Here is a 17,760-nt window from a genome sequence, read left to right on the forward strand (position 1 = left end):
AGGCTTAGTTTGGCATGAACAATACTTAATTTTTATTGTGGAGGGATTTTAGGAAGTTTATCCTTATCAGTTGCTCATAACATGACATACCCTGACTGGAAATCACAACTTTTTTTTTTTTTTTTTTTTTTTTGGTGAATGGGAAGAAGCTCCAACCAGCTGAGCAACCTGGCCAGAGCTCTTCTAGTTTCCATCAGTGTGAAATTATACAGCTAAATCCAAGGAGAGGGAGGGCAGGGTAAAGATGGGGTTCTTAATCCAGATCACCTGGGGGTGTGTCTGTGAAGCTCAGAAATTGCACGCAATGTTTCTGTGAGGGCCTCCATGTCTTTCCTCAACTTTTCCAAGGGTCTGGCCCTACTGGGTTAAAGAGCCCTAGCAAAGAGAGAAAATCAGCATGCCCTCTCATTTCCCCAATCCCACTGGGGGAGTGAGCAAAACCAGCCTGGAAGTGTGGTAGTTCAGAGTTAGGAAGCAGTTCAGGCTCGTACTGACATGACCTGGAGAAGATGTAGAAGCCAGGAAGGTCCTGTCACAATACAGACTCTAGCTGACTTGGTCCTGCTTCTGGGCTCTAGCTGCGCTGGGGAAGGAGGTGGTACCAGCCGGGCGGACTCCAGCATCCTTCCCCACGGTGAGTGCAGATGCCGGGCCCGCAGGCTGCTGCGCCTCCCGCGAGATCTGGTCCTTCAAGGCCCCGCCCCCGGGCCCTGCGCAAAGCAGGACGGGTCACCAAGATGGATGCTCTCATTTGAGCGCCTTATCTGAGCGGGCAACCTCACGCCCGCAGTCCTCTTTTGCCGCTCGCTGTTTCTCGGGAGCAAGGGACGGAGAGGGAATGAAAAGCTGCAGCGGCGGAGGAGTCCCCGTGACCGACTCTGCTGTTGCCCTGGGGGCGCAGCCGGGCTCGCCGCGCCTGACGCGTCCCGAGTTACTCAGGTGAGGGACCGGCCGGCGGCGCTGCTGGTCGCCGTGTGTCCCTGACCCCGCACCCGACCGCAGCGGGCGGCGCGGGGCCAGAGGGCGGCCCGGAGCCCCGGGCGGCGTGGCCTGGGGGTTGGGCTCTGCGGCGCCCCTTCCCGCGCCGCCCCTCGGCCTCCTTCGGAGTTGAACGCGGTGTCCGCCCCTCGGACGGCGCACTGTGAGGCCCAGGCTCAGCCTGCGGGTCTCACCGAACCCTGAGGGGCCCCGGAAGCTGCCCTTTTACCCAGACTCAGGCCAGGTGCCTTCTGTGTGCATTTGGGTTCCTCCTGAGCCGCCTCGCGGTTGCCTCTGGCAGGTAGTTCTTGTTCCCAGGAAGCGAGGCTGATGTCTCCATGTTAGCGCATCAGTTTAATGCAGTACTTTTATAGGTGCCTCTGGGAAGTGAAAACACAAGTTGGGGGCTGTAAAAGAACTAAATATATGAACACAAAGTGATAATTGTACTGTGCAGATAATTCTATAATTACTAATTCTGAGACCTCTCGAAGTTTCAATATGTTGGTTATCCCGTTGACTAGAATATAGGAAGACCAGCTGAATTTTGTGTTTTTGTGTAAATTTTATAAGGCATTATCTCAGTCATGTCCCATGTTTAAGTGTTCTCAAAACTGACTTATCAAAAGGAGGAAAAAGTGTCATGAATGTGACATAACCGTTCTCTCAGGAATAACATTAATTCACAGCAAAAATAACCGCAACTCTAGAGGAGCAGCATGGCAACCAGAGGCTTTGAGATATTTCAGCCAAGAAAGCTGCTGGTGCCAAAAAGACCTCAGAGGAGAAACGAAGTCAAATTAAACTGTTTGTGTTGTAAATGCCATTTCAAACACTGTTTTTAAAGGTTGTCTAGTGCTGACATGAATGTTTGTTTTGATTTCTGTACTTGAGGATTGCAGTAACCGCAATGCCACAAAACCCATTTTCATGTGGCTGTTGTCTCCGAGGCAGCTGGCGTCCACCTTACATGCCACATTATATAGTGTCCGAATTGGACTGGCTGTCAGTTACTGTTTGTAGAAATTTTCTGGAAGTAGTGGGGAGGGAGGCATGTTTCCACCCACAGCTCATCCACTTCTTTGTAGCAAGAAGCTGAATAGATTATGTTAATTCAAAGCTAAAACTGTTAAATTTTCAAACAAGCCTGATTGATCCATTGCCAGACTTATTTTATTCATGCCTTGGTCTTTTGGGTTTGGACCAGAAATTGGAATTGATTGCAATTATATGTTTAAAATGAATTGGGGCTCAAAATTACTGATCACATTTGGTAGTTTCTTAAAGCAGTAAGTAGTTCAACTTTTGATGAATTAAGAGTAATATGTTGTTTTTGTTTGCTTGTTGCATTTCAGTATGCAGTGATCTGTTAGGTGTGCTTTTCAAATGAGGTGTCAGCACCTGAACAGAAATGCCCTTAAATGTTTAGAGCCTTTTACTGTAAAGTAAAACTTGTCTAAATACTTAAAATGTGAAGTGTGGAAAAATTAGTGTGTAGTAGTAGGACACATAGGATAGTTATTGTGGGACATAAGTGCTTGTCTCAACCCAATAGATTCCTACCTGTCTATTGATTCACCTGCAACTAAAACGTAGCTGTAATGTTAATTATGTAATGACTAGAGCCCCGATGCACGAAATTCGTGCAAGGGGCTCGGCCCTCCCAGCCCCGGCTGCCCTCCCAGCCCCTTATAGCCTTCGGCTGGCCCTCACAGCCCCGGCTTCATCTGGAAGGTTGTTTGGCTGTTCGTTCTAATTAGCATATTAGCTGTTTATTATATAGGACTAGAGGCCTGGTGCACGAAATTTGTGCACGGAGGGGTGTGTCCCTCAGTCCAGCCTGCACCTTCTCCAATCTGGGACCCCTCGAGGGATGTCCGACATCCCTCTTACAATCCCGGACTGCTGGCTCCCAACTGCTCGCCTGCCTACCTTCCTGATTGCCCCTAACCGCTTCTGCCAGCCAGGCTGATCACCCCTAACCACTCCCCTGCCAGCCTGATTGATGCCTAAGTGCTCCCCTGCCAGCCTGTTTGCCCCTAACTGCCTTCCCCTGCAGGCCTGGTCACCTCTAACTGCCCTCCCCTGCAGGCCTGGTCACCCCTAACTGCCCTCCCCTGCAGGCCTGGTCCCCCCCAATTGCTCTCCCCTGCAGGCCTGGGTTCCTCGCAACTGCCCTTCCCTGCAGGCCCGGTTGCCCCCAACTTCCCTCCTCTGCCAGCCTGGTCACCCCTAACTGCCCTCCCCTGCAGGCTTGATCGCCCCCAACTGCCCTCCCTTGCAGGCCTGGTCCCTCCTAACTGCCCTCCCCTGCTGGCCTGATCACCCACAACTGCCCTCTCTTGTAGGCCTGGTCCCTCCCAACTGCCCTCCCCTGCTGGCCATCTTGTGGTGGCCATCTTGTGTCCACATGGGGGCAGCCATCTTGTGTGTTGGAGTGATGATCAATTTGCATATTACTCTTATTAGATAGTATAGAGGCCTGGTGCATGGGTGGGGGCCAGCTGGTTTGCCCTGAAGGGTGTCCTGGATCAGGGTGGGGGTTCCCTTGGAGTGTGGGGTGGCCTGGGCGAGGGGCCTGTGGTGGTTTGCAGGCCAGCCACGCCCCCTGGCGACCCAAGCGGAGGCCCTGGTATCTGGGATTTATTTATTTTCTATAACTGAACCTTTGTAGCCTGGAGCGGAGCCAAGCCTCCTGCTTGCTCCTTGGCCACAGCCATTTTTGTTGGGATTTATTTATCTTCTATAATAGAAACTTTGTAGCCTTGAGTGGAGGCCTGGGCCGGTCAGGGTGTGCAGAAAGCTTGGCTTCCTCCATTGCCAGGGAAACCTCCATTGCTTGCTCCGTGGCTGCAGCCATCTTGGTTGGGTTAATTTGCATACTCGCTCCTGATTGGCTGGTGGGCGTGGCTTGTTGATGTAGCGGGGTGATGGTTAATTTGCATATCACTCTTTCATTAGATAGGATAGTGTAAGGTAAGTATAAAATGATAACTGTAATTATCTGAAAGAGTCAGATCTGGAATGCCCTTTGATGTTATGATTACTTGTACACCTATAATGTGATAGGATTGTGTGACACTCCCCTAAAGATTAATGGCTCTTCTGTAAACTTTTATGATAATTTTCTTCTGGCTTTGACTCCCAACAGCTGACCAGAATGTGTTTGAATTCATACAGAAATAATGTTGATATCTGAAACCCATGTCGAACTTCTATGAAGAAAGGGCAACAATGATTGCAGCTGGGGATTTGCAGGAATTTGTTCCTTTCGGTCGAGACCACTGCAAACACCACCCTAACGCTTTGAACCTTCAGCTTCGGCAGCTGCAGCCAGCCTCTGAGTTATGGTCGTCTGATGGGGCTGCTGGCTTGGTGGGATCCCTGCAGGAGGTTACAATCCACGAAAAACAGAAGGTTTTATTAAGATTCTCAGTTTGTTTTTGAAATGTAGAGAGATGCGATCTACTTGTAATTTAAGGCTACCCAGATACAACTGAGAAATGAGTATGATGCTACTTCTAGGGTAGAGGTTAAGATTTGGTAATTTTAATCAAGGCTAAAAATAATGACCTTATTGTATTATAGTGTCATGGCTGTTTATTTAGACATATAACTCAGGGATTTATAATGAGAGTCACTATGATTATGGTCCATTTAAAACTTCTTTCTTCACTTAGTATGTGGGGACCAGATTTCATGGTCCCCTCATGGTTATTTGATGATTAGATAGTAGAGTTAGAAATGGTCCCTGCTGCCAAAAACTTACATGTTTCGAGAGGAGAAAAGAAGTGCCACATAGATATAGTACTAGTTTTTAAATAGGGGATGAGAAGTAAGTGCATGTTAAATAGTCTTTCTCATTCCAAAATTTCAGGGCGGGGAAGTCTGTAGTTAGAAATCTAAACCTTTCTCTGCCCTGTTTTGACGGTTGGGACAAGGGCAGGAAGGTGAATGTATTGCAGTTGTGAAGCAGGGAAATCTGAATGGTGGATAAGCTCCCCCAGCGTCTCATGTGCATCTTACTGCCCCCTCTGTATCACCCCCCATATGCTTAATGTATCTTTTTAGTCTCCTAAGAATGTTGGTTTAAATTTTGGATATATGGGAAAGGTATAATTTTTGTTCGTTTATGTTTTTGGCAGCATAATATGGTAAAATACTCAATATAGAGAATTCTTGAGTAAGTTCTCATTTATGAAATCAACCTAAGAGTTGGGCTTGGACTGCAGCTTACTCCACAGGCAAAGAGAGAGTAGGAAACTTGTATCTGGATTGCTGTTCAATTTTAATTAATAAATCTTGCTCCATAATGTTGAAAAAGAAATAAAAACCGCTTAAACATGTCTTACATATGTAGTATGTAAATTTTTAAGGAAAGCTGGCAGTTAAGAAGAGGCGGAAGTGAAATTGGAGAAGTGGATTATGACGAGGAACTCTATGTGGCTGGAAATATGGTGATCTGGAGCAAAGGAAGTAAAAGCCAGGCATTGGCTGTTTACAAGGCCTTTACAGTTGATAGTCCTGTTCAACAGGTGAGTTAATTTGAATTTTAGTATTTGATTGACTATTGAATAATTTTTTTAAAAACAAAGCTCTTGCTTTAGTATTTAACAGAAATAAAAAGAGTATAATGATCCCAGTAGCTGTGTATATGTTTTAACATGTGAAGATAATGGTAGGGAAATAAACATTTCATTTATTTTTTATATCAGTTTTTTGTACCATCCTTTTTCAATTTAATGGTAATGTTTAAACACGTGAGTAATTCAATCAATTATTGTCAATAAAATTTGTAAGACTTCAAGGGTACAAGAATACATTAACACATGATTATATTTGATTGCAGAATGTTGAATAAATAAAAATCAGATTCATGGTAGTACTCAGAGTAAGGGAAAGGAAAATAAGTCCAATTTGTTGTCATTGCACTTGGCTATTACACCTAATTCTCTCCTAAAAATTAGTTAGTAAAGGGACAGAATTAAGCATTTGCCCTGCCTTTTTAGGAGCTTTGTGGTTCATCTCTAGTTAATGAAGGAAAACCCTTATATAAAGAAGAATACCAGCTAATAAATATAGAAGAAATGGCAGAATTTAAAAATCACCATTCTGTACTCTCCAGTGTAACATATGATTCAGATAAAGATTGTAAATAGATAGTAATGCCATTGCGTGAAAGGTGGTTAGCATGGCTCCAAGGTATCACCCAAAGTGAAGAAACAAAGGATCTCTACTCTGAAGCTGCATGTTGTTCTCCTCCTCAATAACCTAGTGGATTTACCATCACTAATAGAGGACAAAGGACTCTTATTACCTACAGGTGTAATGTGGCATGGAGACATGTTGTCATCTATTCAGTTTTCTTCCCCAAAATATTTGACATGAATATGTAGACCTAACTTCCAGTTACAGGAAGTATGGGGGCTAGAGGATCAATTTATAAAATGAGATGAGGAATGGGTGGAAGTATGGAGGAAACCAGAATAGCCAGAAGTTGAGAATTATTGAAGCTGGCTGATGGGGATACGTTATATTACTCTTTTTATTTTGTATATATTTGACTTTTTCTATAATAAAAAAACATAAAGAAAAAACGACTATGAGGAACAATTAGATAAATCCAGAATATGGGACAGTCTACATTGTGGTCTCTTTTAAAGAGTTGGTCATGTGAGAAAAAAAAAAATGGTGGGGCCTGTTCTAGATTGAAAGAGACTAAAGGGACATCACCAAATGCAATATTTTATTTTTTGCACCTTGTTGAATGAACTTTGATTGAATCCTGATTCTAGAAAATTGGCCAAAAAAGACATTTTGGGGAAAATTTGAAAAGTTGCAAATGAATTGAATATTAGGTGTATGAAGATTTTTTTTTGCTTAGGCAAGATGATGGTTTTGTGGTGTATAGGAGAAAATCTTTATTTTGGGGGAATGTGTCATGATGTGCGGGATTTTCAGGTAGTCAGTACCCCCCACCCAAAACCCCCTCATTCACATAAGCAGATATGGCATAATGTTAACAACTGTTCGATTTAGAGGAAACAGGTGTTCACTGTACTATTTCAGCTTTTCTTACTGAAAATTTTTAGAATAAAAAGTTTGGGGGAAAAAGAGTACATTTATAGTAGTTGAATTAATTTTTGGGCTAGTGACAAGAGAGTTCAAGGCTTTTTGACTAACGTTAAGTTCGTATTGGTAAACACTGAACTCTTGGTACCTGGACACTGCTTTCCATCCATTAACTATTTCCTGATGAACATTGTACTCTTCTAACAATATATTGTTAGAGGATAACCTGAATTACTCCTAAATTTGAGGGCATGTATAAAAGCATTTCTGTCCAGGAGTGTTCAAACCGGTTTGATGTTATTTTCCCTCCCCATGTAACCATATGATTAGTGTAGTTCTGAAAAGTGGCATGACGATATCCAACTAGTGCTTTGCTTCTATGTTTCCATCTTAAATTCTCCAAGGAATGATTGCCTGTTTACTAGATTTCATGGATGTGCATTTAGATGTATTGTCTCTTTTCTCTTACCTCCTTTATCTTAGGATCATTTATAAGTAGAATAAGATTTGTAATTTCAGTCCTTTTGGTCTGGAAAACATATTGTTATTTTAGTCTTCTTACTAGTATGGAGAAAGATAATTTTATATTTTGGTTAAGAAACTACCAGTTGCATGTGACTCAGATTTAGTTGATCCCTTCCTTCATTCTGCAAGTGTTTAGTATCCCTGTTTCAGACAGGGTGCTGGATACTAGGGCGACAAAAATGGATATTTGTTGTCTGCCATCGAAGAACTCATACTGTTAAGGATGAACAAATAAACATAACTAAAATGCTGTATGCAGATAAACTAAAGTGCCATATACCAGCTGAGTCCACAGTGTGGTGGAGCCAGGGGGAGTGGCTCTGTAAGAAGGATTTCTCAAAAGTTAGTTGCTGATTGAACTGGAAGTTGGGAAAACTAGGCTAGGCGGAGGGAATCACAGCCAAAAGAGATGGAAAAACATGATGTTTTCTAAGTTCAGAATGGATGTACATTGGGTGTGGAGAGATGCTTGCAGGGGCAGGGTGGATCCAAACTGAAGGGCCTTGTTTGTACCTGAAAACTTGGATTTTAAACTGTATGCAGAAGGGGCCTGCCAAGGACATTAAAATGGAAAGTATATCTTAAGTTCTGTATTTTGAGAAGATAATACTTTGGTGGCAATATGTAGGATTGGCTGAAGAGTAGAGAGACTGTTGTCAGGGATACTGTTTTGTCATAGTTCAGGGGGAAAAGATTGGTGCCATGAAGAGAGAAGACAGCTGAGGGACATGTGCTAGGGATGTCTGTGACATCAGGAGTAAGGGGGAGTGTGAAAATACTATGCTTTCAGAGACTGGGAGGATGGGATTTCATAAAAGGAAGCTGAGTCAGATGTTTCAGGTGGGCTCTAATGCCAGTTTTTCCTAACTCAACAACAGAATGAACAATAGAATTTATAACAGGGCAGAGGGCTTGAATGGACAGTTCTCTAAAGAAGATATGCCCATGGCCAATGAGCACATGAAACAGTGCTCAGCATCTTTAATCATTATGCAAATGCTAATGAAAACTACAATGAGATACCTACTGGGATGGCTGTTATATAAAAAAAATCAAGTATTGGTGAGGATTTTGAAACGAACCCTGTGCATTGCTGGTGATGGAGTAAAAAAAGTCTCTGTGGGAGACAATTTGGTTGTTACTCAAAATGTTATTAAACCTAGGATCATCATGTGATCCAGCAATTCCCCTTGTGGGTATATATACATAAAAGAATTGAAAGTAGGGACTCAGATAGTCAAACACCAGTGTTCATAGCAGCATTATTCACAATAGTCAAAATTGGAAACAGTCCAAGTCAAGTCTGTGAGGACAGGTGACCGGATAAATAATATGTGGTGTATGTCTACAATGAAATATTATTCAGCCTTTGAAAGGACATTCTGACATGTTACAAGTGAATGAACCTTAAGGACATTATGCCAGACACAACAAATACTGTGTGATTCCACCTTTATGAGGTACTTTGCTTTGAATAGGCAAATTCATAAAGACAGCAAGCAAGTAGAATGTTAGCTGGGGGAGGGAGGAATGGGGAGTTATTGTTGAATTGGCAGTTTCTGTTTGGGATAATGGAAAAGTTTTGGAAATGGATAGTAGTGAGGTTGTACAACTTTGTGAATGTACTTAATGCTACTGAATTTGTACACCTCAAAATGGTTAAAATGGTAAATTTTATGTTATGTATATTTAACCACAATTGAAAAAAATCCATAAAATGCCATTAAGTAATTTCATTAAGTGATTGTCAGGCATGCCAGTGAAAGCGGAATGGCATTTCCTAGTTTATATTTTGTAAGGTAAAAGGGAAACGTTAGTTTTTCCAAAGATTTTTTTGAAGTGACTCTGGGAATGTCTAAGGATGATAAGATTGTTAAGTAAATCTGTAGATTATAAAATAGCTTTTCTGGTAATCTTTAGTTTTATATATGACATAGGGTCTAATACAGGTTAAGCTGCTATTTGAGGTCACTTTTGTGGCAAGGCTTCTATCCTAGTAGGTTTTTTTTAATTTTTGTCTTTTCCTTTTCATAAAATTTATTTGCACACATAGTTTATCTTTCATTATAATATTTACCATTAATTAGTCTACTTTTATTTTATCTTACTCTTTTTTGTTCCCATGGTGCATGTGTTGAGCTGATGAGGAGACAGGTGTTATGTAGATGTCATAATTATTATGTAGATACCATTTGTTAACAGGCTATTGTTTAGATACAATTTTCTTAGGCAAACATTTTGTTTTAATTTTAGGCATTGTGGTGTGACTTCATTATATCACAGGATAAATCTGAAAAAGCCTACAGTAAGTTTCTTGAAATTTTATTGCACTTTTTGATTCCAAAGGTATACCTCGTTTTTTTCTTCAAAATAAGTAGCCACTGATAATAGTGGTTTTGCTTAAGTATTTTTATCTTGTTCATTAAAGAATTTGTGTTATTGGGAATTGTAATTTTGATCATTGGGGATTTTTTTTGGGGAAAAAAGCATACATGTTATATAATTTTTTTGCAGGTAGCGCTGAAGTAGAAAAATGTATATGTATATTGCAAAGCTCATGTATCAACATGCATAGCATAGAAGGAAAGGATTACATAGCTTCTTTACCTTTTCAGGTAAACTTGAGTGTTTCCATGTTGTGTTTGGTTGGGGAATACTTTTTAGTTAATTGGTTTCAGAAGTATTACTACTTTTATTCTTATAGTTATCAAGGATGTTATTTTTACTCAAAATAACTAAGCAGCTTTAGTGGCTTACCATTTTCCCATTCTTTGCATAAAAAATAATTTAGTGGAGTGAATATGAAGTCTTTTCTGAGCTTTTTTGTTTGTTCAGTTGAAGTGATACACAGGAAATAATTTTGATTATAGTAAGCACATGATAGTATTAGTCTTTTCCCTGTTTCTCTTCATTACATTACAGTTTTATCACATTGTAGCTTTGCTACTGATATTTGCAGCCCCTGGCAGGAAATTTGGGTTGAATATTTCCTTAGACTTGATTTTGTCTTACACCTGCTTATTAGAATTACTCTTAAAAAATATTATAGTTAATGATCATGTTATTTACTTATTTTTAAAATATACTTTTATTATTGATTTCATAGAGAAAGGGAGAGGGAGAGATAGAACATCAATGATGAGAGAATCATTGATCGGCTGCCTCCTGCACGCCCCCTGCTGGGGATCGAGCCCGCAACTCTGGCTTGTGCCCTTGGCCAGAATCGAACCTGGGACCCTTTAGTCTGCAGGCCGACGCTCTATCCACTGAGCCAAACCAGCCAAGGCAATCATGTTATTTTGTAAAGCTCTTATTAAATTAGAAGAACATCTAATTTTCTATATTGTTTTCTGAAAACATGTTATAAAGAGTAGTTTCCTTTACTTCTGTTTTCCCCACCCGTTTACCTGGCAGGTTGCAAATGTTTGGCCCACCAAATATGGATTGTTGTTTGAACGAAGCAGTTCTTCACATGAGGTACCTCCAGGTCCACCCAGGTATCCAGTTTACTCAGTTCAGAATATTATTACTAGCGCTTTTTTATGTTGGTTCTGAGGTGAAATGTTTCCCTGTGAGTTTGGGATGATGATAATTTCCATGATAACAGCATAGATATATGCCACTTTCATCTCAGTGATGGGCACTCCTGAGTCTACTCCTCACTTGGGTACTGAGTCACCTATAGTTCCTCCCCCAGCTCCCCAAGTTGTAAAATTGAACAAGCATAAGGTTTAAAGATAACAAACAGTACTCAATTCTTAGCTCTGCCATCTTTTTATTGTGCTTCTTTGGGCAAATCTTTGGAGCCTTCTTGGCTTTAGTTTTATTATTTGTTATAGAAATACTCTAGTTCTGTGGTCGGCAAACTGCAGCTCGCAAGCCACATGTGGCTCTTTGGCCCCTTGAGTGTGGCTCTCCCACAAAATACCACGGCCTGGGCGAGTCTATTTTGAAGAAGTGGTGTTAGAAGAAGTTTAAGTTTAAAAAATTTGGCTCTCAAAAGAAATTTCAGTCGTTGTACTGTTGATATTTGGCTCTGTTGACTGATGAGTTTGCCGACCACTGCTCTAGTTTACCTCTTAGGATTTATACAGGATTAAGTGAGCTAATGTATATAACCTGTTTTTGTTGTTGTTAATCCTTACATGAGAATTTTTTCCATTGCTCTTCAGAGAGAGTGGAAGGGAGAGAGGGAGGAAGGGAGGAGTGACAGAGAGACAGAGAGACACAGAGAGAGAGAGAGAGAGAGAGAGAGAGAAAGAGAGAGAGGGAGAGGGAGAGGGAGAGGGAGAGGGAAACATCAATGTGTCTCTCGCACATCGACTGGTTGCCTCCCGCACATGCCCCAACTGGGGGTGAGGAGTGAACCTGCAACCAAGGTACATGCCCTTGACTGGGAATCAAACCTGAAACCCTTTGGTGTGTAGGCCAACGCTCTATCCATTGAGCAATACTGGCCAGGGCTAAAGTATCTAACCTTTGACACAGGGCTTAGTATGTATTAGAAGTGCAAGAAATGGTAGGTGCTCATTGGTCGTGTGTTTACCTGTATCTGAATGAATCAGTTATGAGCTCATGAAGGGCAGGGACATATAGTGCCTTATCACAGTGTGGTGCAAGTAGTAGATACTATGTTTTTAGAAAATTGCTTACAGATTTTAATCTCTTTCTGTGTTTAGATAAAAGGTCTGTTCCCCTCTCCTCTTTAAAACACACAGCCTCTTTATTTACTTGAAGTTTTTCTTTTCAAGTACACTCCTGTGTAAATAGGTGTAGGAGACAAAATTTCTTTCTTAGCTTCCAAAAATACTGCTGCTAACAATGGTTAAAAAAAATCAGACTGCATTATGCCCATTACCCCATTGTTCTGTAATGTGATGACTGCCATTTGCAGATGGTCTCCGGGCTGCATTGATTTTCTTGGGTGTGGGTATGCTTAGAGTCTCTTGCATAAGAGGGATTTCTAGGAATGAAATCGGAGAAACTAAAAAACAGTATGTAGAGAGTTAGAGAGCTTCTTTTTGAGAGGATAGGTTTCTAGTTGTTAGTGTAATCTAGAGAAGGTATTTCTTTGCAAGGAAGGTGCAGAATTTGTGCACAAATGGCGTCATCTTGTATTGGTGATTGATTATGTGTTTTTTTATTACTAGAGAACCTTTACCCACTATGTTCAGCATGCTGCATCCACTAGATGAAATAACTCCACTTGTTTGTAAATCTGGAAGTAAGTGTATTCTTAGACATTCTTTTGCATAGCTCTTTTTTTTTTTTTTAATTTGGGAGTGGGGAGAAAATGAAGGCTCTTAGAAAATGTTAATTTGTTTCATAAAAATAATATAATTTAAGCATTTTACAAAAATAACCTTATTATGAAAATAGTTCATATTAAAGTAAGAACTTCTTGAATACCATTATATTAACTATTTTAACAGCTATTCTTTTCCTAAAAATAGGGCCTGTAAATTGATCAGGATTACTGATAGATTTGGTAATCTATCTGTAGAAGACTCTGGTCTCTGTTCCTTAGTGATTAACAAGTAAATGAATGATACTTAGATGAGCTAAAATTGATTATTTTTTTTGAAGAGAAAAATACAGGTTCTTATGCCCTACTGTGTAAATTTTATTTATTTTTATATTTTTAAAATATTTTTATTGATTGCAGAGAGGAAGGGAGAGAGAAACATCAATGATGAGAGAGAATCATTGATCAGCTGCCTTCTGCACACACAACACTGGGGATCGAGCCCACAACCTGAGCATGTGCCCTAACTGGAAATTGAACCATGTACTCCTGATTCATAGGTTTATGGTCAACCACTGAGCCACACTAGCTGGGCTGTAATGTGTAAATTTTAATATTTCATTTTCCCTGCTCATAATAACCTGATTTACTGGGGCTCAGAACTTTTAATATTTGCTACAGGCATTTCTGGATGAGTATTTTAAAATGTTCAATCTGGCCAAACATGATAATTGGTAATTGTGACTAACAAGGATAGAAAGCTAAAAAAAAATAAAATTAAATTAATATGTATACACACGGCGCGCGCGCGCGCACGCGCGCGCGCGTGTGTGTTTTACTCTTATTTTTAGGATTTTATCCCAAGTATTCTGAAATATCATGAGGTGTTTGTCTTCTGTATCAGGGCTTGGCAAACCATAGCCGGTAAGGCTTAAGAGTTAATAATGGTTTTTAACCTTTTTGAAGGATGTAGGAAAAAACACCCCAAAAAGATTATGTAACAGAGTCAGTCCAAAGCCTAAACTAGTTACTCTTTGGTCTTTTATAGAAAAAAGTTTGATAGTTCTATATTGTATTGGTAATAGTTACAATTCTATATTGTATTGGTAACAGTTACAGACAACGTAAATAAACATGTTAGCACCTGTGATTGAATTGTGTGTGGCCATTATTGATCATATTTTTGAATAATAAACTCAGGAGTTGCTTATTCATAATGTTAACTATGATGTAAAACAATACAAATTGATTTTGATTTTGAAAAGACCTAAGAAGTGTGTGTATATGTCTAGGGAAACTAGAAAAAATACTCGCTGATGTATTAATAGTGGCTATTTTGAGATGGTGATATTATAAGTGCTTTTTATTTTTTTAAGTAAAATACTTATTTTTATAAAAGAATTGCATACTTTTATTTTCTAATTTAACTGAAAGGGGATCATTTAATATGTTGTCAAATAGGGACAGAAAAGTCAATTCTTGGTACTATCAGAAACTAAACTCAGCCTTATTTTGCATGTATAATTAGTAAAGTGGAAACAGGTATACTCTTCACTGTTCGAATGGTTATTATGAAGTACAAATTTCATACAGAAGAAGAGAATCAATAAGGAAGTCAAACTTGGCAGAATAGTTGATTGAAATTGATGAACAAGTTAGTTATTGGAGGAGTGGACCTTTCACTCATGGCTGATGATTTAATGGTGGATCAGCACAAATCTTCACCTTTTAATTGTGTGTACGTGAAATTGAAACTGATAACTCTCTCATCTTTAATGTATTCTGAGGAAGTTGATTTTCAAAATAAATTTATTAAAAATATAGGGTAATTAATTAATATATTAATGGATTTTTTGCCTTAATTGGTTTGGTTTCTCTTAATTTTTAGGAATTGCAAGGTGTCTTTTATAAAGAACAGGTTTGTAAAGTTTATTGTTCAAAACCTCATCATTTCTGTTTTATCTTTCAGGTCTTTTTGGTTCATCACGGGTTCAATACGTTGTAGATCATGCAATGAAAATAGTTTTTCTCAGCACTGACCCCTCCATTGTAATGACCTATGACACTGTTCAGTGTCTGCATTCTGTGTGGGTTCTCCGGAGAGTCAAAGCAGAGGTAAGGATAAAGGGTAGTTAATACTGAAAACCTTCACATGATTTTGTGAAATAGATTGAGCTTCTTAGGAAAAAGAAAGATGGTGTCCTTAATTCAGATCCACCCTGAATTTTCACAAGGAAATTACCCTTTTTATCTAATTATAATCTTTTCTCCCTTTTCATCATTTTGACTTAAGGAAGAGAATGCTGTTTTAAAATTCTCTGAACAGGGGGGAACTCCTCAGAATGTGGCCCCCAGTAGCTCCCTCACAGCAAACCTCAGAAGCCTCTCCAAAGGAGATTCCCCTGTGACCTCGCCTTTCCAGAATTACTCCTCCATCCACAGTCAGAGCCGCTCCACCTCCTCGCCCAGCCTGCACTCACGCTCTCCTTCCATCTCCAACATGGCAGCTCTAAGGTGGGGATCCACAGTGGGTGTTTCCTTATTTTACCAAGATAGACCAAGAAAAACATAACTTTTTTGAAACTTTCTCTTAGTTTTGAGGGATTTAAAATTTCGGTTGCCAGCCCTTGGATAGTTTTGGGGAAGACAGCCATTATTCCAGTTGTGTTAGTAAGACTTCCAGGTGTACTCTATTACCCGTTTTTAACCAGTCATATTTGGAGGCTGCCTGTGTTTGTCATAAAATTAGTTATCTCATTTGTGCTTGGTGGCAGCAGTTTGATGAATATTGGTTGCAAAAATATTTTGATGCTATTTTGTCTTAATTCGAATTAGCTTTTCTTTTGTTTGGTTGTCTTTCTTTCTAGCTAATATCTATCTATTGATATAGTAATGTAGTTTTGTTGGTGTGCATATGTGAGCATTCAGGAACATAGTTTAGACCTTTTGAATGATATAAACAATTCATTTTTTGAGGTAGAAAGTAAACTGATTTTCAGTTTTACCAGAAGGAATTCTATGAAGAATTGGAAATCTTTACAATATAATAAAACACATTAACATGAAGTAGTTATTCCTTTTTTAAGAAATTGTTTTTCTGACTGGGGTTTTGCCATCACGAATGCTCTTTGTACCCAAAAGTTTGGAAAGTGTTACTGGAAAGCGTGTGATACCATCTTGCATTGTAATTGTGATGCCCTCTCTCCTCTGTTTTGCAGTCGTGCTCATTCCCCTGCTTCAGGAGTGCACTCTTTCACGGGGGTGCAAAGGTTCAACCTTTCAAGCCATAATCAATCTCCAAGGAGACACAGTATTCCTCATTCTCCAGATAGTAATTCGAATAGCTCGTTTCTTGCACCAGAAACAGAGCCAATTGTTCCTGAACTTTGTATTGATCATTTATGGACAGAAGTGATTACTAATACAAGGTTTGAAGTATATATTTCTATTTTCAAAGAAAAATGTTGCTAAAAGTCTTAGAAGATACTTGTTATTTTGCCTAAACTTCTTTTTTAATGCATTCAGTCAGGGGTCCTCAAACTACAGCCCGCGGGCCACATGCGGCCCGCCGAGGACATTTATCTGGCCCGCCGGGTGCCGCTGCCTGTCCTGCTTAGCAGCCAACTCATCCTGGACCCGCAGTGCGCATAGGAATTTGTTCATAGGTTTTTTTTTTAAACTATAGTCCGGCCCTCCAACGGTCTGAGGACAGTGAACTGGCCCCCTATTTAAAAAGTTTGAGGACCCCAGCATTCAGTTATTAATACTTATAAAAATGTATAGGCACGTATTAAGGCCACCTCTGTTTCAGGAGAGGATCTTAATGACATTAAAGTGATCATGAAAATATATTTTTTTTGTCATTTGTTATTTCTTTTTTAACTTAGTAATAATCTCTCAGATTTGAGGTGTTTGTTGGTATAGGGAGAAGCAATTAATTTTGTAGATGAGGAAACAGGATTTTTATAACATTTTTTAATGTTTTTCTCTTTATGTTAGTTGAGTGTTGGCTGATCTTCTTGGGAAACACAGTTCAGATCTGTTCTGTGGGACCTTTCTCCTCTTATGTTCTCATTAATTATCCATTTATTAATTCTGCCAATCCCAGTGTATGTGTTAGGCTGTGGGTTAGCAGGCAAATTAGTCACTGTCCCTGACCTCAAAGAGACATGGAAGGATGGTGACACAGGAGACACTCCCTGTTCTGCTGGCAGGGCTTTGGAAAGATGGAGAGGCACAGTGGTCAGAGGGCCTCAGAATAGATGTTTATAAGGTTGAGCGCGTGGTATGTTCAGGGAACTACAGATGGACTTACTCTTCTTGTGCCTGGGGGAAGAGAAAGGGCTGAGAAAGAGAGGTTGCCCTTTAGGAATCTTCCCTTTGATGAGAGTTGTAAGAAGGTGCTTTATATGTAGGTTTAAACTCGGGGGAAAGAGCAGAGCAAAAAACATGAGAATTATGGGCTTATAAGTGGTGTTTGAGGTAAGAGAAAGAGTTGGAATTTAAGGATTGTGTAGGGGTCAGGTTCCTGGTGGTCCTGTAGGTGAGCTTGGGGTTGCAGGGACTCTGGTAATCCTCTGGAACCATGCATAGTAATCATGTGTATGTGTAGTGCGTAGGCCTTTTCCTCAGGAGAGAGTTTTCACATTTATTAGTTTCTCAAAGTGGGTCTGTGACCTCCATATAGTTAAAACGTGGTGTAGAATTGGAAAAGGGCTAGGGACTGAAGTCTTGGAAACTTAAACTTTTTGGGGTGAAGAATGAAAAGAGAGGAAGCTGCTGCAGAGAGACAAAGCAAGAGGTCAGGTGGGAGAGGCAGCAGGAAAGAAATGTCATGGAACCCAAGAAAAGAGCCTTTCACAAAGCAAGTGCCTGTATTACCTGGAGCTGGTGAGGTGTGGCATAAGAGGTACCTGGAGGGCAATGATTTCACCAGTGAC

General features: G+C 40.2%; 1 protein-coding gene across 2 annotated transcripts in view; it reads left to right on the forward strand.

The window, feature by feature from the left end:
• Positions 1-712: 712 nt before the first annotated feature.
• ANAPC1 (anaphase promoting complex subunit 1) overlaps positions 713-17,760 on the forward strand; it is a 113,346-nt gene continuing 96,298 nt past the window's right edge. For both annotated transcript variants that reach the window (XM_080685835.1, XM_080685836.1), the window contains exons 1-10: positions 713-939; positions 4,159-4,395; positions 5,355-5,513; positions 9,829-9,880; positions 10,090-10,190; positions 10,990-11,072; positions 12,726-12,799; positions 14,790-14,935; positions 15,114-15,334; positions 16,039-16,248. In XM_080685835.1, the coding sequence (XP_080541961.1) occupies positions 4,183-4,395; positions 5,355-5,513; positions 9,829-9,880; positions 10,090-10,190; positions 10,990-11,072; positions 12,726-12,799; positions 14,790-14,935; positions 15,114-15,334; positions 16,039-16,248 (1,259 nt within the window). In that variant the 5' untranslated portion in view covers positions 713-939; positions 4,159-4,182. The remainder of the gene's footprint in view (positions 940-4,158; positions 4,396-5,354; positions 5,514-9,828; positions 9,881-10,089; positions 10,191-10,989; positions 11,073-12,725; positions 12,800-14,789; positions 14,936-15,113; positions 15,335-16,038; positions 16,249-17,760) is intronic.

Source organism: Plecotus auritus (assembly GCF_963455305.1).
Source record: "Plecotus auritus genome assembly, chromosome: 8".
Classification (NCBI taxonomy): domain Eukaryota; kingdom Metazoa; phylum Chordata; class Mammalia; order Chiroptera; family Vespertilionidae; genus Plecotus; species Plecotus auritus.